This window comes from Cebus imitator, unplaced genomic scaffold (genome assembly GCF_001604975.1).
Source record: "Cebus imitator isolate Cc_AM_T3 unplaced genomic scaffold, Cebus_imitator-1.0 Scaffold8, whole genome shotgun sequence".
Taxonomy (NCBI): domain Eukaryota; kingdom Metazoa; phylum Chordata; class Mammalia; order Primates; family Cebidae; genus Cebus; species Cebus imitator.
In genome coordinates this window covers 6181355-6202653 of record NW_016107323.1, presented here as the reverse complement: position 1 = coordinate 6202653, position 21299 = coordinate 6181355, and the positions used below count along the sequence as shown (strand labels likewise).

The following is a 21299-nucleotide window of genomic DNA, read 5'->3' as shown; positions in this document are numbered from 1 at the left end:
ACATTTACATTTTCCACAATACATTTATTTAAAAAACACAAGGTCTTGCTGTGTCCCCCAGGACGGCATGCAATGGTGCAATCACAGCTCACTATAACCTTGAACTCCTGGGCTCAAGCAGTCGTCCCATCTCAGCCTCCTGAGTAGCTGGGACTATAGGTACACACCACCATGCCTGATTAATTTTTTTTCTTTTTTATGTAGAGATAGGGTCTCCCTACATCACCCAGGGTGGTCTCCAACTCCTGGCCTCAAGTGATCCTCTTGCCTTGGCCTCCCAAAATGCTGGGATTACAGGCATGAGCCACAGCATCTAGCCCTGTTTGTCTTCATAAACAAAGCTTTCTTGCTAGGTGGATTTTTTGTTACGATTGGCAGAAAATCCTTTTGCCATCAGAATAGTCCTACAGCAGAAAACCCCTGTACAATAAGTAACTATTGAGATGAAACACAAATTATTCATCCACTTTCCTTTGCACTTGTCCCAAAAGCCACAATAATAACAATTTGTGCGGTCTTTTATCACATGTAAAGCTATTTCATCCTATTGTCTCAATCTAATGTACCTATCAAATATTTACTATTTGTCAGAACTTCACAAAAATTTATCCATTTATAGGCCAGACATGGTGGCTCACGCCTGTAATCCTAGCACTTTGGGAGGTCGAGGCTGTGGGTCACTTGAGGTCAGGAGTTCGAGACCAGCCTGGCCAACATGGTGAAACCCTGTCTCTACTAAAATACAAAAATTATCCTGGCATGGTGGCACATGCCCATAATCTCAGTTACTTGGGAGGCTGCGGCAGGAGAATCACTTGAACCTGGGAGGCGGAGGTTGCAGTGAGCTGAGATCATACCACTGCACTCTAGCTTGGGTGACAGAGGGAGACTCTGTCTCAAAAAAAAAAAAATTCATTCATTTATAATTCAAATGACTTGTCTTATAAGTGTTTTTATTCCCATTTTACCAACTGGTAAGCACAGAAGTAAAGTGACTTTCCTAGGGTTCCGCTGTTGGTAATGGCACTGCAGGACTATAATGCACTTTCTCTCAGTTCAAGCCTTCCCTGAAGACAACCCAGGAGCACCACCTTGGTGCAATGCATGTGACAATTCAGGTGACAACCGCACCCCAGAGGGAGACCCAGGATTCACCTCTGGACCAACTGCACGATGCTCTGGGTGTTGATGAAGAAGACCTCCCGGTCAGCCTTCCGCTGCAGGGTGGCCGCATGGCAGTCCAGGATGGTGGCGATCTGCATGAGAAAACAAGACAGGTCTGACTGCCAATCATTCAGGTGCCATACAGCAGTCCCCTAAAGCAGAGGTCCTCAAACCAGTACCCAATCCAGGACTGGTCTGTGGCCTGTTAGGACCCGGCTGCACAGCAGGAGGTAAGCAGTGGGCAAGCAAGCCAGCTTCACCTGTATTTACAGCCCCCCCCAACGCTCACATCACCACCTGAGCTCTGCCTCCTGTCAGATCAGTGGCAACATTAGATTCTCAAAGCTGCACAAACCCTACTGTGAATTGCGCATGCGAGGGATACAGGTTGTGAGCTCCTTATGAAAATCTAATGCCTGATGATCTGTCACTGTCTCCCACACCCCCAGATGGGACCATATGGTGCAGGAAAACAAGCTTGGGGCTCCCACAGATTCTACATTATGGTGAGTTGTATAATTATTTCATTGTATATTACAATGTAATAATAATAGAAATAAAGTGCACCATAAATGTAATGTGCTTGAATCATCCTGAAACCATGCCCCCTCCGTTGTCCATGGAAAAACTGTCTTCCAAGGAACTGGTCCCTGGTGCTAAACAGGTTGGGGACCACTGACCTAAAGGACCCACCACAGCCTCCCAGGGAGGTCCCATCCAAGGCTCATTTAACGACTGAAAATTCCAGGCCCAAAGCCTTCCAGTCACCCTGAAACAGCCCTGTTTATCCCCTCAACGGTGAGGAATTCAAGCACTCAAAATGACAGCAATCACATGGAGGAGTGCACCTTATACGTCTCCGCACATATGAATGGGATGGGGAAAGAGGAGATGAGAACGTCCCATTCTAGCAAAAACCACGGCGCTGGTGGGGAAGGGTCCTGTCTTTATCATTAGACATAATGTTATTGGTATATTGCCTTTGGCATCAGAAATATTTTTAAAGAAAAAAAACCTGGATCAATGACAAATTCCTGAGAGTTCCAAGTATGTACTTTTTCAGTTAGGATCCTCCAGAGTTTGGTTTTTGTTATTCTTTAGTTCAGATAACTTACATACCATAATATTCCACCATCCCCCTTTAAAGTGCGCAGTCGCTTTAAAGTTTGTAGTGTATTCATAAAGTTGAGCAACTATCACCACCTTCTAATTTTAAAGCCTTTTCATCACTTTAAAAAGAAAGCTTGTAGTCATTAGTACTCAGTCTCCATCTTCCCTGTGCTGCAGCCCCTGGCGGCCACTAATCTACTTCCTTCTCCATGAATGTGCCTATTCTGGACATTCCATAAAAATGGAATCACACAGGGCTGGGTAACATGGCTCATGCCTGTAATCCAGCACTTCGGATTGCCGAGGCAGGCAGATCACTTGAGGTCAGGAGTTCAAGACCAGCCTGGCCAACGTGGTGAAACCTCACCCATCTCCACTAAAAATATAAAAAAGTAACCGGGTATGGTGGCATGTGCCTGTAATCCCAACTATTCAGGAGGCTGAGGCAGGAGACTCACTTGAACCCAGGAGGTGGAGGTTGCAGTGAGCTGTGCTCATACCACCACACCCAGCCTGGGCGACAGGGCAAGACTCTGTCTCAAAAAGAAAAAAAAAGGAATCACATGATATGTGGTATTTTGTGCCTAGCTTATTTCCCTTAGCACAACAGGTTCATCCATGTGGGAGCATGAATCAGTATTCTTTCTTTTGCTGAACAATATTCCAGCCCTTAGAACTGCTAACCTCTGAGAATGGCCTGAACTACACTGACCTCTGGTTTCCCAAATGGCTAATTTGCGGTGGATGACGATGGTGGGGAACCCTCCCACCAGAGGACAGCAAGGCCAACAAGCAGAGGGGCTCCTCCTGATGCAAATACCTTTCAAATGCCCCATGAAAGCAACAACCACAACAAAATAAACAACAAGAGACCAATGTGGAAGTAACAGAGATATTTTATACTAGCCTGGAATGGTGGAATGTCTTCCATTCCTTTTTTTTTTAGACAGTCTTGCTCTGTCACCAGGCTAGAGTGCAGTGGCACGATCTCGGCTCACTGCAACCTCTGCCTCCCAGGTTCAAGCAATTCCCCTGCCTCAGCCTCTTGGCTAGCTGAGATTACAGGCGCCTGCCACCACACCCAGCTTTTTGTATTTTTAGTAGACACAGGATTTCACCATGTTGGCCAGGCTGGTCTCGAACTCCAGACCTCAAGTGATCCACCCACTTTAGCCTCCCAAAGTTCTGGGATTACAGGCATGAGCCAACGTGCCCAGGCTCAGTAAATTCTTTAAAAATATTATATATATATATGTATATTTACATGCAGCTCCAAGACTATCACCTACAAAATCCAGAGGCAGAAAATCAAAGCTGCAAACCAGTGAAAAAACAAAAATAAAACTTGCAATTTCCTCTAATGATGTCAGCCAGTTTACCTTTTGGATAATACTCACTCCATTTGCATCAGCTGCTCACTCCTACTCGGAATCTTGAGATTTAGACAATGAGGCCTAAGGAATGTTGGTGTTCATTCAAACAATTGTTGCTTCGAGTAACAATTGTTACTCGAAATGATGGGATTCTGCAGATGAGGCTCGAAAGGAAGCCCTCGGCCCCTGATATCTTGGGCTATAAATGGGTCTCAGGGAGTTCAACTTGATCAGAGGCCAGGTATGGAGCCAGCCTGGAGCCGGCCCAGCATGCCCGTCCTGGTAGGGCGGGGCTGCATGGGGGTGCACATACCTGCTGGCTGGGGAACTGGCACAGCACCGAGGTGATGTTGCTGGCGTACTGGGCCATCACCCTGCGGACCGACTTCTCCACGGGGACGGGGATGCGGCCAGCCACGCTGGTCATGATCTCCTGCAGCTCCAGCAGCGGCAGTGATGGGTGCCGGAGGGTCACCATGAGCTTCTGCACCCACTCCTTCAGCTGCAGCGGGGACCACAGTGTCAGCCTCCAGCCCTACTTGGGCATGGGCACCACCACCCCCAACAGGGCGCCCAACACAGCTCAACCCATCCTGGCCCCATGCACTCAACTGGCTGAAGATCTAGTCCCAGCTGCCTCTGGGACAGGCCAGAGTGGAATGGCCCCCTGACCACAGGGGATACCCAGTTTTCCCACATAGGAAGACCTTGTCTCCCCTCTCTGTGCATTAGAAAGCCAGCATGGTGGAGGGATCGAACATAAGGTCACGTGATGAGGTGACGTTTATAGGACACTTGCTAAGTGCCAGATGGTGTTTTATGACCTTTCTTTACATGTTCTCATTTGATCCCTAAAAACAACCCTACAAAGGAGGTATAAAGATTTTGCCTGTTTTGCAGTTGAGGCAACTGAGGGGTTAGTTAAGTTACCCAAAGTCACTCAGCTAGTAAGAAGCAAAGCCAGGAGGCAAACCTAGGCTATTCAGCTCCCGAAACTCTGAACTCAGCTCCCGGGAGGCAGAGGTTGCAGTGCGCCAAGATTGCAGCACTGCACTCCAGCCTGGGTGACAGAGTAAAACTCTGTCTCAAAAAAAAAAAAAGAACTGACTTGAGGGTTTTCTCCTCCACAATCTGATCAGAGCTTCTCCATCCAGGCCTCCACAGCCCAGGACCAAGGGCAGCGTTCTGATTGCACTCCCCAAGTTAAATTACTTGATCTCTCGTCTGTCTCACAAGCAAGTGTGTGAGCCTGCAGGGAATGGGTGGCCAGGCCCTGCCGCATTCACCCAGCACAGGAAATGTGTTCTGAAGGGAATCACAGCTGCCCTGTGCTGTTTCTGGGGTATCTCAGTAGCCAAAGCTGATGGTCTCTGGATGACAATGACAATGGGGCTTACCCTAGGGAGGTTTCAAAGTGAACTGATGCATAAACTTTGAAGCACCCCAACTAAGAAAAGTTGCAATTATTGTGGGGCATGATGGCTCATGCCTGTAATCCCAACACTTTGGGAGGCCAAGAGGTGGGAGGATCACTTGAGCCCAGGAGTTCGAGACCAGCCTGGACAACATGGCGAGACCACATCTCTACAAAAAATTAGCTGGGTTGGTGGCAGGTGCCTGTAACCCCAGCTCCTTGGGAGGCTGAAGTGGAACAAGGCTTGAGCCCAGGAGGTGGAGGCTGCAGTGAGCAGTGTTTCCACCACTGAACTCCAGCCTGGGAGACAGAGCAAGACCCTGTTTCAAAAAAAAAAAAAAAGTTGCAATGATGGCAATAATCATCAGGCAGCAAGGCATGGGGGTTAAGAGCACAGAGTCAGAGTCCTGATTGCCACAGTTCAGATCTCATCTTTGCCTCTTCAAGTATGAAGCAATCTCTTAGTCTCTGTGTGCCTCAGTTGCCTCAATTGTAAATGGGAATAAGAGTTCCTACCTTATCAGTTGCTGGGAGGATGAAATGATTGAGCTTTTTTGTAGATAGAAGGTGACTCACGGTACCTACTTGCTAAGGGTTGGCAGTTACTACCATCACCACCATCGTGATGATTGGCTCTCCTGAGATGGACCCTGATGTAGCACACAATGTGATGGCTAGCCACTGTTACGAGCATCATGGGTCTTTCAAGGAGGTCTGCAAATCAGAGGACTTCTTGTTTCTCTACTGAGTGAGCAGATGAGACCCAGCAAGGGTGAATGACGAACAGAGGTGTGTTTCAAACAAAGCGCCTTCTCTGTCATCTCCTTAAGGGGGATGACCCCCACGGACTCCTCCCTTAACATCCTCCTGGAGTATTCTCTGTCTTGAGCTAAACCACCACAAGCCTAGTCTACCATCAAGAAGAAAACGTCAGGCCAATGTTTATAATCCAATTGAAGAAATCCCTGAGAATAGGTCCTTTATAAAAATAACAGAGAGGCTGAGCATGGTGGCTCACACCTGTAATCCCAGCACTTTGGGAGGCCCAGGTGGGTGGATCACTTGAGCCCAGGAGTTTGAGACCAGCCTGGGGAACACAGCGAAACCCCATCTCTACAAAAATACAAAAAATTAGACAGGTATGGTGGTGCGCACCTGTAGTCCCAGCTACTCGTGAGGCTAAGGTGGGAGGATCGCTTGAGCCCAGGAGGTCGAGGCTATAGTGAGCCATGATCACTTCAGCCTGGGCAACAGAGTGAGACCTTGTCTCTAAAAATAAAAAAAATAAAAATAAAAACAACAGAAGACCAACCATTTTTTCATTTCTTACTCAATAACAACCCCTGCTGTCATGGGGTAGACCTTTGACTCTGCGCTGATCTACACGCTTGCGCTCAGAGGTGACTTTACCTTTATGCTAAAAATGGGCTCTGGCAGACAGAAGCCACTCATGATGTTGGTGAGGTTTTCCAGGACGTTGTGGAAGACCTGGTGCAGTTTCTCTCCGAGAATGGGCAACGTCTGCTGGGCGGGGAGTTCTCCTGTGAACGGTTCAGCCTGATGAGACACAAGAGTGACAGGTCAGGAAAACTCTAGGAATCCCAAATGGGATCGGGCAGAATGTGAGGCGAGGCAGACCTGCTGGCTTCCACAAGCGAGTGAGGATGAGGCCTGAGCAGAAGATAATGTACTGGAAAGTTAAAATGGCCAAACTCACACCCTAGTGTGGGTTTTCCAAACCATTTCTTTTGCATATGGCCCAGTACACAGTTTTGGATTACCCTAAACAGTTTTGGAGGGGGGATGAGATCTGTTTTTCTGTGTGTGTTTTGCTTTATAATCAACACATCTCTCTATGTTCTCTATTTATTTTCATTCTCTATTGAATCCCAAGGTTAAACACCTTACAGTAGGATGAAAATTGATGAACATCTCACATTAATGCACCTGGTTTTTGTAAATCACAAAAATTCTGTCTTAGGTAAACATATGGGAAAATAAGAAGCTCCTTAGCGGGCAACACAGACTTAATGTGCTCATCTGTCTACTCATTCATCCTACAAATATCTACAGTGCATGGGGCATGGTGCTGGGATGTGCTGTTCTCCCGGCAGACAACACTCCGCTTCCTGCCCACCCCCACCCCTCCACCCACACCCATCCCCACCCCTAGCCTGGCAGGCTCTTCTCCTCTTTAAGAGCTGACCTGGCTGGGCGTGGTGGCTCAATGACTATAATCCCAGCACTTTGGGAGTCCGAGGCAGGAGGATCAGCTGAGGTCAAGAGTTCAAGACCAGCCTGGCCAACATGGTGAAACCCCATCTCTGCTAAAAATATGCCAAAAAAATTAGACAGTCATGGTGGCACATGCCTGTAATCCAAGCTACTCTGGAGGCTGAGGCAGGAGAATCACTTGAATCTGGGAGGTGGAGGTTGCAGTGAGATGAGATTGCACCATTGCACGCCAGCCTGGGCGACAGAGTGAAACTCTGTCTCAGAAAAACACAGCCAACTTGAAGGTTTTCCCCTGAACGATCTGATCATGGCTTCTCCATCCAGGCCCCCACAGCCCAGGGCCAAGGGCAGCGTTCTGACTGCACTCCCCAAGTTAAATTACTTGTTCACCCAGTCTGTCTCACAAGCACGTGTGTGAGCCTGCAGGGAACGGGTGGCCAGGCCGTGCCGCTTTCACCCAGCACAGTAAATGTGTGCTGAAAGGAATCACGCTGCAGGTACCCAGACCTGCCCACTGATCCAAAAACGCCCAGTCTATTCCTAGCTTTGGGAACTCCCTAAAGAGACTAATGATGCCAGGCAGGGTGGCTCACTCCTGTAATCCCAGCACTTTGGGAGGCTGAGGTGGGCGGGTCACTTGAGGCCAGACCAGCCTGGCCAACAAGGTGAACCCCATCTCTACTAAAAATACAAAAATTTGCCAGGCATGGTGGCATGAACCTGTAGTCCCAGCTACCAGGGAGTCTGAGGCAGGAGAATTGCTTGAGCCAGGAAGTGGAGGTTGCAGTGAGCCAAGGTTGTGCCACTGCATCCAGCCTGGGTGACAGAGTGAGACTCTGTCTCAAAAAAAAAAAAAAAAAAAAAAAAAAAAAAGAGAGAGACTAATGAAAAGAATGTGAACAACAGGCATTTGCAGCAACATGAATGGAACTGGAGGATATTACGTTAAGTGAAATAAGCTGTCCACAGAAAGACAAATTTGGCATGTTCTCACTCATATGTGGGAGCTGAAAATTAAAATGAACTCACGGAGACAGAATGTAGAATGGTAGTTGCTAAGGGTTGGGAAGGGTAGTGGGGAGGGTGGCAGTGGGGAAGGTTAATGGGTACAAAAGTACAGTTAGATAGAATGAGTAAGATCTAGTATTGAGGCTGGCCACGGTGGCTCACGCCTGCGATCCCAGCACCTTCAGAGGCTGAGGTGGGTGGTTCACCTGAGGTCAGGAGTTTGAGATAAGCCTGGCCAACATAGTGAAACCCGTCTCTACTAAAAATATAAAAATTAGCCAGGCATTGCGGCGGGCGCCTGTGATCCCAGCTACTTGGAAGACTGAGACACGAGAATCACTTGAACCCTGGAGGTGGAGGCTGCAGTGAGCCAAGATCGCGCCACTGCATTCCTGCCTGGTTAACAAGAGTGAAATTCCAACTGTAAAAAAGATCTAATACGGACAGCACAACAGGATGACTACAGTCAATTAAAATCTACCGTATATTTTAAAATAACCAAAAGAGTAGAATCGGAATGTTCCTAGTGCAAAGAAACTTTAAATAAACACTTGAGGTGACAGATACCCCAATCACCCTGATTTGATTATTAGACTGCATGCGTAGATCAAAAGATTACATGTACCCATAAATATATACACCTATTATGTACCCAAAATTACACATTTTTAAAAAAAGAAAACAAACACAACTAATAGAATACTCTGGAGAAAAGACACAACGTGATATTTTTAAATGCTTTTTTTACAGGACAGATGCACTAATTATTTTAGAGTTTTGCTTAGGAGGGTGTAAACATCCATTCATTCATTTATCAAGACTTGTTATTACTGAGCAACCACTATGCTCCAAACACTTTGCTAAGCCCCAAGATCACAAGAGTGAACATCCAAAGTAGTTCCTGACCTCAGAGACTCATCGTGTAATGACAGAGCTCAGCCAACACTGAAAACTTAACAGCAATCTAAACTGGAGGTCCCCCCAAGAGCCTGAGCTCAGGGTCACATGACAGACTCTGGTGCACCCTCTAGTGGTCCTGAGGACAGGGTGACGTCCCCGGCACCCACACTGCTGTACGTCCATCCAACAACAAAGATTTACAGAAGACCTCCGACTTACCAGGCCCTGCGTTTGGCACTGGAGACCCAGCAGTGAGCAAGGAAGCCAAAAAGCCCTGTTCTCATGGTGTTTCTAGTCTCCCAGAGGTCAAATAATAAACCAAGAAGACAATCAGTGCAATCATTTCTGTGAGGTGCAGTGTGTGTCAGTGCATGGGTACAAGTGAGCACAATTTTCTAAAGGGCAGTGGAAAGAGACATGACAACTACATGCAATGTGCTAACCTGGATGGGATCCTGGACATCACGTAAAAAGTAAGGAAATCGTACACTCACGTTCATAGCTGCCTAATTCACAGCAGCCAAAAGGTAAAGACAATCCAAGTGTCCATCACTGGATGAGTGGACCAGCAAAATGTGATATACTCATACAAGGGAATATTATGCAGCCTTAAAAAGAAGGGAAATTCTCACACATGCTATAACATGAATGAAACTTGGGGATATTATTCTAAATGAAATGAGCCAGTCATAAAAGGAGAGATACTATATCGATTCCGCTTATATGAGGTACCTAGAGGAGTTGAATTAATAGAGACAGAAGGTAGAATCCTGGTTGGCAGGGGCTGGAGGGAGGAGGGAATCAGGAGTTATTATTTAGTGAGTGTGAAGTTTCAGTCTTGCAAGTGCTGGAGATGGGTGGTGGTAATGGTTGCCCAGCAATGTGAATGTACTTAATACTATGAATAGTACATTGAAAAATGGTTACGATGGTAAATTTTATGTTATATATATTTAACCATAATTTTTTTTTGAGACAGTCTGGCTCTGTAGCCCAGGCTGGAGTGCATTGGCACAATCTCGGCTCACTGCAACCTCTGCCTTCTGAATAGCTGGGATGATAGGCATGCGCCACCATGCCCAGCTAATTTTTGCATTTTTAGTAAAGATGGAGTTTGACCCTGTTGGCCAGGCTGGTCTTGAACACCTGATCTCATGATATGCCCACCTTGGTCTCCCAAAATGCTCGGATTACAGGTGTGAGCTACTGTGCCTGGCCCATATTTTTTTAAAAATAAACTAAGGAAATCTGAGTAAACAATAATGTAACAATACTGGTTCGTAAAATGTGACAACTGGACCATACTATTGCAATAACAGTTCAACTTAAAACAGTTAATTATTATTCTTAAACAATAATACCTAATATATCACTATCAATATCACTATTGCTTCACTAAATGTGACAAATGGACTGTGCTGTTGCAATAATACTTTAATTAATAATAGTAAATTGATAACAACAGTAATTAATTGAGGCCAGGTGCAGTGGCTCGTGCCTGTAATCCCAGCACTTTGGGAGGCTGAGGTGGGTGGATCACCTGAGGTCAGGAGTTTGAGACCAGCCCGGCCAACACGGCGAAACTCCATCTCTACTAAAAATACAAAAATCAGCCTGGTGTGGCACACACCTATAATCCCCAGCTACTAGGGAGGCTGAGGCAGGAGAATCACTTGAACCTGGGAGACAGAGATTGCAGTGAGCTGAGATCACGCCACAGCACTCCAGCCTGGGTGACACATTATATTATACAATATAATATTATATAAATAATATATTATATAAAATTAATATTATAATATTAATAATAATGATTAAATTCATGACAGGGAAACTGGCTACAGGGAATATGGGAACTCTCTGTACTATTTACATAACTGTTCTGTAAATCTAAAACTGTACTAAAAATTTAAGTCTATTAAAAAGAAAAGGTGGTCAGTGGCCAAGAATGCCCTCATTGCGGGGAAGACATTGGAATAAAAGCTCCCAGGAGTTGAGAGAGTGATCTCTGCAAATGTCTGGGGGCAGGTCCTTCACAGCAGAGAGGACAGCCCCCAGGAGGGAGGGGTCCAGTATATTCAATTAAGTGACAGGGAGAGAGACAGAGGAGGAAGGCAGAGAAGAAAGCAGGGAATAGCTCATTTGGGGTCTGGTAGGTCACTGGCAGAACTTGGGTTTTACTCTTAGCAGGATGGAGGGCCGCAGAGAGGGATGTGAGCAAAGCAGGGTGTGGCTTCCTCGTGTTTCTGCACCATCAGGATGGCTGCTTCGAAGAGCTCTGTCTGCAGGTGGAGGCAGGAGGCGAGCTATGAGCCTTGAGTCTACCTGTCCCACTGAACCACCGGGGGCTGCGAGCACACGTGCACCAGCCAGAGCACTTGGGCTGTGGAGCCACGTACCGGGTGAACTTTAGAAGGGTCATCAAGCTCCAGTCTGGCCACCACGCAGCCTGCTTCCAGCATGGCCCCTGGACGCTTGAGGTATTTCACCCGGCCACTTTCCTGCACGTTCAGGGTCATGATCATCTTCATCACCTATTTCGTAAAAAAAAAAGAAATAGCACAGAGCCCATCAGGATTGACACCCAGAGCCACCCAGAACTAGTGATGCCAGAGCAGGGACTGCATGATTTAAACAGAATGACTCCATGGGCAGTGTTCAAGCAGAAGGGACAGGGAGAAGTGGCCTTTACCGGAAGCCTGCTGTGCGCCAGGCAAGTGCTGTTCAATCTGTAAAGCCAGCCAAGGAGGTGTTTATGATGCCCATTTTACAGATATGGAAACTGATGTTTATTTCCAAAGAGAGGTCTTCTCTCTCTTAGAAATACTGTTAAATCATATTACATAGAGTGGTTCATATACACATTCCTAAAATGTACTGTGTAAATCAAACATTTTGTGAATGGTTCCCTTTATTAAAGGCATGCAGAAAATCCTCTGTGAAATGAAGAATCTGCTCACAGTACACTAATCGGCCGTTTTAATTTGTGTCTCTGAGTGTCCGGACACGTGGATGACGTAAGCTTTGTCACCATGGCGTCGGCTGCACAGCCGGGACTGTGCTGTCTCTCTCGCTTGGCAGTTCACAGCTTGGGCGCCCAAGTCAGCCAGGCCTGGGCTGGTATCCCAGGACCTCCACTCAATACCTCTGTGATCTTCAGAAAGTGGCTCCCCTCCTTGAGCCTCAGTTTCCCCAATTATAAAATGAGGCATAATGACAGTTTCACTTCTTAGGGCTCTTAGAAGGATTACATGAGATGCAGACGCTGCCATGCAGCAGGTCAACACGCAGTAGCTACTATTGTTGCTGTATTTTCATTGCTATTATTACTGTTATTCTCTGGCTTTGTGTGACCTCCAGCGAGTTTCTTAGCCTGCCTGGGCCCGGCTTTTTCATAAAATGGGGATCACACTGTGCCCATCTCATACAGTTGCTGGGAAGGTTAAAAAATAAAGATCAGTAAAATACTTGGAACAGCACCTGCCACATGGTTAGGGCTTTGCGAGTTTTGACGTAACACCTTTCAATCATTGCTGTGGTTAATATTTAATATTTAATCATTGATAATAATTGTTATTATGAATCAATTCTTGGCTGGGTGCAGTGGCTCATGCCTGCAATTTCGCATTTTGGGAGGCTGAAGCAGGCTGATCATCTGAGTTCAGGTGTTTGAGACCAGCTTGGGCAACATGATGAAACCCCGTCTCTACCAAAAATACAAAAAATTAGCCAGGCATGGTGGTACACGCCTGTAATCCCAGCTACTTGGGAGGCTAAGGCGGGAGGATCACTTGAGCCTGGGAGTCGGAGTTTGCAGTGAGCTGAGATTGCACCACTGTACTCCAGCCTGGATGACAGACTGAGACTGCCAAAAAAAAATCGGGAAGCTGATTTACAGAACAGTTATGTAAATAGTAGAGAGTTCCCATATTCTCTGTACCCAGCTTCCTTGTTGTTAACCTTCCTACTCATTCCTGGGGAGATGTGCATTTTTCGAAGTATTTTTTAAATACGTCAGAGGATTTGAGCTGAACTCCACAGACTGATTCTCTTAGGAATTTGCAGACCATGGCCAAGCGGAGAGGCAGGCCTGTTTGTTCAGACATGGGACCATTCCAGAGGTGTGGGGTTTGGGGATTCAGGATTCCCCTCGGCCGGCTCTGCAGTCACCTCCATCTCAGCGTAGCTGCTCCCAGCCTCCACGTGGCCCCCGTCCTCCACTGTGTACTGTGTCAGCTTCCCAGCCGAGGGAGATCTCAGGACTGTAGGGTCGTTCTCCTTCTCAAACACACACGTCTTATTGCCAATGGTAATTCGGTAACTGGGAGAGAGGAGTGGAGTAGAGAAACTGATGAGGGCCATCAACCCAGCACGCTCTAGTCCAGCTTTCAATACGATCTCCCCCTTCCTAAAGGCTATCAAGAGTGTCACTCTCTGCATTCCCAAAGGGTGGCATCTGACAGTTATCTCAGAGATGGTGAGAGTGAGGTGGGTGAACAAAAGGCCGTGATGCTTTCTTTGGTAGGCCAAGGTGGAAGCGTCGCTTGAGGCCAGGAGTTCAAGACAAGCCTGGGCAACACAGTGAGACCCCATCTCTACAAAAAAAAAAATTATTTTTTAATTAGCTGGGCGTGGTAGCACATGCCAGTAGTCCCAGCTACTCAGGAGGCTGAGATGGGAGAATCCTTTGAGCCCAGGAGTTCAAGGCTATTGTGAGCTATAATTACTCTGTCACCCAGGCTGGAGTGCAGTGGCACAATCATGGTTCACTGCAGCCTCGACCTCCCTGGGGTCAGGTGATTCTCCCATCACAACCCCGATTTGCTGAGACTACAGGCACGTGCCACCACACTTGGCTAATAATTATATTTTATAGAGATGGGGTTTTACCATGTTGCCCAGGCTAGTCTCAAAGTTTCGGACTCAAGTGATCAGGGGCTCACTCTCGCCCACGCTGGGTGGCAGAGTGAGAATCTGCCTAAAATAAAATAAAATAAAGGATGCAATCTTTTTTTGGCTGAAAGCTAGTTCCTTTTACTGACATACTTCCAACAGTGCCTGACACAGAAGAATCAATCAGTAGATCTGATTCCATAAATATTTACTGACTCAAAATCTTAACCTTTGAACTGGGGAGAGTGGAGCCTATAATAATCTTGAATATTCTTGACAGATAGAACATGGGTTAAAAAAGAGATAACAGGCAGGGTGCGGTGGCTCATGCCTGCAATCCCAGCACTTTGGGAGGCCAAGGCTGGCTGACTGCTTGAGTCCAGAAGGTCTGGTCCAGCCTGGGCAACATGGCAAAATCCCGTCTCTACAAAAAATACAAAAATTAGCCGGGCATGGTGGCACATGCCTGTAGTCCCAGCAACTTGGGGCTGAGGTGGGAGGATCATCTCTGAGCCCAGGGAGGTCGAAGCTGCAGTGAGTCATTGTCCTGCCACTGCACTCCAGCCTGGATGACAGAGCAAGACCCTGTCTCAAAAAAAAAAGGAGATAGCAAAACATTACTCTGGCATAAACCTAGTCTTCCTTCTTCCAAAACACTGAGGATTGAGAAGCAAGTCTCCACTCTCTAACTAGAGCTTTGCAGACACCCCCCCCCTTTCCCCTCCTTGGCCAGGGTATGTTTCATTGTGTGACCTGAGTGTGGTCAGACACATTGGAGGCGGAGCATTTTTGGGGCGTATCTCACTATCTCACAAGCCCCTCTCAAAGAGCTTCCAGGACATTGTGTGTGTCACCCGTCAGGTATATGACAGCCTGTCCTGCCACTGTTTGTTCAATGTGTCATCTTCCCCAACAGGTTGGAAGCTCCATGAATCGCACCCAAAATGCTCTCCCAGCACCAGCACAGTGCCTGGTACGGAGGAGCTCAGTAGGTCACTGCCGCGCTAACTGGGTGGATGCTGCAGCTCAGATGCACAAGCAGCAGGCACCTCGTCACACACCTCGCAGGCCACACGGAGCTGGGAGTCATGTCCCATTCAGCTCTGAATCCCTCCAGATTACTAGAAAACCATCTCCTAGGATCCTCCCCTCAACATCTACCAGTTGCAAAGAATTCCAACCAAGAGATTAGCTTATCTGCACAACCCCAGAATTTACCTGAGAGGCACCTTCTCTAAGACCCTCGGACCTGCACACAGGCCAGCGCTGTGTTTTCCATGCCTAGGATGGAGAGCTGTGCACGCCCAGCCCACGGCAGGACTCGCACCCCCACGCACCTGTCCACCTCTTCCTTCATGTAGGTGGTGTAGCTGTTCCCATTGTAGGACAGCAGCAGCCCCCCATCGTTCAGCCGGTGGGCGTCGATCTCGATGTGGCAGCCATTCATGATGAGAACGAACATGGTCAGAGACTGCCGGGCCACCTGTGGGGACAGGCCCCTTGTCACCATCTGGGTTCAGAATGTGCTCCCAGAGCACCGTTTGGCCCCGCTAACAACAAACAAGAGCTGGTTGTCCACCGCAGAGGGCCAAGATGCACATCCCTACCTCTGGGACCCAGCCCTCACAATCCCTGCTAAGGGAGCAGCTGCTGATGGGCCTGGGGGAGGCCTGGACTCAGCGAGCCACCCGTGGGTAGGCTAATGGCCCCTGATATAGTCCCTGTCAAGCCATTTCGCCAACTGTGTGCCCTCCGGGCCTAGAGTCTCCCTTCTGATTCCTGTCTCCAGCTCTCATTCTGGTGAGGCAGCCCTGAAGACTCCACCAGCAGCCAGGTGCAATGGACTAAATGTTGTGTCCCTGCAAAATTTATAAGTTGAAATCCCAACCCCCAGTGTGATAGCGTTAGGATGTAGAGCCTTTCGGAGGTGATCAGATCATGAGGGTGGGGCCCTCGTAAAAGAGATTAGTGCCCTTATAAAAGATGTCTTGTAGAGCTCCTTGGACCCTTTCTGACATCTAAGGACATAGTGAAAGGACGGCATCTATGAAAGGAAAGGTGGGTCCTCAGTAGACACCAAATCTGTCAGTATATTGATAATGACCTTCCCAGCCCATCGAATTGAGAGAAATACAGTCTGTGGTGTAGAAGCCACCCAGTCTTCGGTATTTTGTGACAGTAGCCCAAATGGACTAAGACACCTGAAGATGGACTAGGGCTCTGCTCCCCAGACCCAGCTGTGCCTAGCAGCACACAAGAGCTTTGGGACACGCAAGAGAGACACACAGACAGGCCCTGGCCCAGCACTACACCTCCCTCCAGGAAGAGCGCCTGCCCCATCCGCTACTTCAGTTCAGTTCTCTCTCAGAACACACACACCCTAAAGGGCCTTCAACCTATAAAATGCACGTGTTATGACACACAGTAGCAAGAAATAGAGGAATGTGTTTTGCAACATCGTTTATGATAGCAATAAAAATTAGAACCAAACTAGCAAGCCATCAACCTTGCAATGGAACACTCTAGATCTGCCCTGCCCAATATGGTGAGCCCAGACACACACAGCTATTTAAATTGACCAAAATTAAATAAAATGTAAAATTCAGTTCCTCAGTCACACTTGCTACTTTCAAGTGTTCAGTTGCCACATGCAGCATATTGGACACAGTACATAGGGAACGTTCCCATCAAACTGCAGGTTCAGGGAGACAGTGCTGCAGACACGTTTCCACTCATGTTAATAACATCGAAAACTTTGTTAATAACATCATCATATCAGAGCTGTAAAACTGTATTTGCACCATGATCTCAACTTTTTTAAATTAATGCAAAAGAAAAAAATATATAACAAAGATTTGCGAAAATGTTCACCAGGGCTGGGCGCGGTGTCTCATGCCTACAATCCTGGCACTTTGGGAGGCCGAGGCGGGTGGGTCACGAGGTCAGGAGCTCGAGGCCAGCCTGACCAACATGGTAAAACCCCATCTCTACTAAAAATAACAAAAATTAGCCAAGCGTGGTGGCGCACGCCTATAATCCCAGCTACTCAGGAGGCTGAGGCAGGAGAACCGCTTGAAACCGGGAGGCAGAGGTTGCAGCAAGCCGAGATTGTGCCACTGCACTCCAGCTTGGGTGACAGAGCAAGACTCTATCTCAAAAAAAAAAAAAAAATGTTCATTATGATTACCTCTAAGCATTAGCATATGGTAGATTTATTTTCCTGATTCTTTATGGTTGCTTGAAATTTTGGAATTTTCTACATTGTGCATGTGTGACGTTTAAAATCAAGTTGGGGGCAGCCAGGTCCCCAAAGGTAGCCAAGAGGCATTAGGGGCAAAGGAGGATGATTTTGAAAGCACACCCTGATTAACGACACACAGGTTTAGTTGAACTAAAGCCCCCACATCTCCCAAGTTGTGAGTTCTGCTCGTGCTCATCACTGTTAAATAGAAAGTATTAATTAAAGAAGACAAAAATTCTGTCTCAGAAGCAGATTCAAACTCTGTCCTCTTCCCCTCCCTACAGTGTGAGGCTGGGGAGTGCTGGGCAGGCCTGGACTTACAGGGGACACAGCCTCCTGCCACTGCACTGGAACCCAGGGCACCGATGCTGCAGCTGGCTCACCCAAGGACCCTGGGTCCAGAGCACCACGCTGGGACACCAGGCCTCAGCCCCTTCCTGTGCATCTCAGAACATTCTCTAAACTCTGTTGAACTGACCTTGGATGGCCCATGAAGGGCTACTAGACACTTCCAACAGAGGAGAGCAACCGGAATAAGCTCCCGGAACTCCAGTAGCAAACCAGAGAAGATGCCAGAAATCCACACGTGGTGCAGAGACACAGAACAAAACCAGCCTCATAGGCCCTGGAAACAGACCCAGGTCCGCTATGCTGTCTTAGCCAAGGCCCTGCTCACATTCTACAGGGGGCTGAATAATACCCTCCAAAATTCATGGCCGTCCTGGAACCTTGGAATGTGACCTTATTTGGAATGGGATCTTTGCAGATGTACTTAAGATGAAATCATATTGAATTAGGGTGAGCACTAAATCCAATGTAACTGGTGTTCTTACAAGAGAGGAGACACAGAGACACAGTCATGGAAGACAACGTAAACACACACCACACACACACACACACACACACACACACACACACACAGAGAGAGAGAGAGAGACGGGGGCACGGGGGCAGAGGCTAGGCAGTGGCTCATGCTTGTAATCCCAGCACTTTGCAAGGCCAAGGTGGGCAGATCACTTGAACTCAGGAGTTCAAGACCAGCCTAGGCAACATGGTGAAATCCCATTTCAACTGAAAATACAAAAATTAGCTGGGCATGATGGCATATGCCTATAATCCCAGATACTCAGGAGGCTGAGGCAGGAGAATCACTTGAACCTGGGAGAGGGAGGTTGCAGTGAGCTGAGATCGTGCCACTGCACTCCAGTCTGGGCGACAGAGTGAGACTCCATTTGAAAAAAAAAAAAAAAGGCCAGGCGTGGTGGCTCAAGCCTGTAATCCCAGCACTTTGGGAGGCCGAGGCGGGTGGATCACGAGGTCAAGAGATCGAGACCATCCTGGCCAACATGGTGAAACCCCGTCTCTACTAAAAATACAAAAATTAGCTGGGCGTGGTGGTGTGTGCCTGTAATCCCAGCTACTCAGGAGGCTGAGGCAGGAGAATTGCCTGAACCCAGGAGGCGGAGGTTGCGGTGAGCCGAGATCGCGCCATTGCACTCCAGCCTGGGTAACATGAGTGAAACTCCGTCTCAAAAAAAAAAAAAAAAAAAAAAAAAAAAAAAAAAAAAAAAAAAAAAAAAAAAAAAAGAAGACAGAGACAGAGACTGGGGCAAGGCATCCACAAGCCAAAAAACACCAGGGACTGCCAACAACTCCAAAAGCTGGGGGGGCTCAGAGCAGATCCTGTCCTAGCGCCTTCAGAGAGACTATGGCCTGTCAATATCTTGATTTTAGACTTGGCCTCCAGAACTGAGACAGAATAAATTTCTGTTGGTTTAAACCAGTTCGTGGCACCTTGTCACTGCAACTACAGGAAACTTACCCATGCTCCATCGTGCCCTCTGTGGACTGCATAGCCCTACATGTTCTAAAAGTCAAAGTGTTTAGGTGTCAAGGTCACGGACTACATGGGGATTCCCAGGGAACACAAGTGCTGAAACCCAAGCATGAGCAAATCCACTCCAGGGATGGTTCATGGAAGAAAGAAACCCCCTGAAGCTTGCAGATTGCTGGAGACATCAGAGAGGCACGGGGGCATTTACCTTGAGAATGTACTTAACACCTCCATAAATTAATTCCACGTCTACAATGTTCAGTAGTGAATCTGCTGGGAGGACCTGGCCCCTGAAAGAAAAGACAGGGCTGTGGTCAGCCTTGGGAGGAACTGAGAACTCCACAGCCATCCCGTGTGTTTAAAAAAATTACACAGCTCTCTGCATCAGCAAACCCGACTGCACTAAAAATGCCAAGCCTGGGCTGGGTGCAGTGGCTCACGCCCATAATCCCTGCACCTTGGAAGGCCTAGGTGGTCACATCACTTGAGGCCAAGGGTTCGAGCCCAGCCTGGCCAACACGACAAAACCTCATCTCTACTAAAAATATAAAAATTAGCCAGGTGTGTGGCATGTGCCTGTCACCCTAGCTACTTGAGAGGCTGAGGCACAAGAAGCACTTGAACCTGGGAGGCAGAGGTTGCAGTGAGCCGAGATCACACCATTGCACTCCAGCCTGGGCAACAGAGTGAGACTGTGTCTCAAAAAAAAAAAAAAAAAAAGCTACGTTCGATTAAAAGATAACGCACAGAACCTGAATCATCCCAAGGAGGCTGACATTCCTCAGAACTTAAGGAATCGGTGCTTGCTGAAGGATTTGAAATCTTAAGAAGGCTTTTCAGGAGCAAAATCCATAACGGTCTCTCAGAAAAATTTCACATTTAAGATCCTGCCTCCTGCTTATATAAGAAACCAGAGGACCGTGATTCTACTACCGTTCAAAAGCATAACCAAGCACTAAAGAGATTTCTCGCCAGGCGCAGTGGCTCATGCCTATAATCCCAGCACTTTGGGAGTTGGGTCAGGAGGATCACTTGAGGCCATGAGTTTAAGACCAGGCTGGGGGGGCAACACAGTGAGATCCCATCTATACAAAAAATTTTTAAAAACTGGCCAGGCATGATGGCATGCACCAGTGGTCCCAATGACTTGGGAGGCTGAGGTGGGCAGATCACTGGAGCCCAGGAAGTCGAGGCTGCAGTGAGCTGTAATCATGCCACTAGACTCTGACAGCCTGGGTGACAGGGCAAGACTCTGTCTCAAAAAAAAAAGTTTCTCCTTTTATTTTCTTTTTGATAGTTTCATTTGCCTTTCACAGCAGTTCTCAACTGGGGGTGATTCTGTTCCTAACCCTGGGACATTGGACAGTGTCTGGAGATATATCTGATTGTCATTACTCAGAGGGAAAGGCTGCTCCTGGCATTTAGTGGGCAGAGCCAAGAATGCTGTAACATCCTACAATGCGCAGGACAGGCTCCCACAACAAAAAACGATCCAGCCCAAAATGTTAATGGTGTTGAGGCTGAGAAACTCTGGCCAATCCTAACAGAGATCACCTGCTGCTTTCCATCCTGGTCCATTTCATGATAACCCTCTGATTCAGGTGATGGTCTGGGAATGAACCCATCTGCAGAGATAACCTTTCAGCCACTTTGCTTCCCGAATCCACCTCCTTGAACGCAGAACTCCTCACTATTATGATGTACCTTACACAAGTCAGCATGGATCCATACACAGCAGTCTATACGCTGACTGCTCCCCTGGCCTTCAGAATCCCATCCCTGACCCACGGCCTCCTTGAGGGTGGCCTCGGTTTATCCACAGAGGAATTTCCCAGATGCAAGACCGGAGGAGAGACTCACTAATTGCCTGGTGACTAACTGGCCACACAAATAAAGGAGACATGTTCTGCTTCCTAAGCCACTAACAAGTACCACAAAAGGGGAAGGGAACTGCCTCGGGCCCTACCTTTCCAGGGAGTGTAAGAAATCTGTCATGCACGTCCTGAACATCGCATCAGCCACATTCAAGGCCCCGCATACCACCCCGAGCATGATATCCGGCTTCTCGGCCTAGGAGAGAATGCACTTCAGTATCTTCAGGAAGCTGAGGTCTTGGCCCTCCACAGG

General features: G+C 47.7%; 1 protein-coding gene across 6 annotated transcripts in view; it reads right to left on the bottom strand.

The window, feature by feature from the left end:
* Positions 1 to 21299, bottom strand: part of ACACB (acetyl-CoA carboxylase beta) — a 159959-nt gene that overhangs the window by 61189 nt on the left and 77471 nt on the right. For all 6 annotated transcript variants that reach the window (XR_001828959.2, XM_017541459.2, XM_017541474.2 and 3 more), the window contains 8 exons: positions 21139 to 21242; positions 19381 to 19462; positions 15435 to 15580; positions 13375 to 13525; positions 11604 to 11738; positions 6472 to 6618; positions 3961 to 4149; positions 1156 to 1256 (listed from right to left, as the gene is read on the bottom strand). Coding sequence is in view for 5 of the 6 variants with exons in the window: in XM_017541459.2 (XP_017396948.1) it covers positions 1156 to 1256; positions 3961 to 4149; positions 6472 to 6618; positions 11604 to 11738; positions 13375 to 13525; positions 15435 to 15580; positions 19381 to 19462; positions 21139 to 21242 (1055 nt within the window). In the remaining variant the exon portion in view is untranslated. The remainder of the gene's footprint in view (positions 1 to 1155; positions 1257 to 3960; positions 4150 to 6471; positions 6619 to 11603; positions 11739 to 13374; positions 13526 to 15434; positions 15581 to 19380; positions 19463 to 21138; positions 21243 to 21299) is intronic.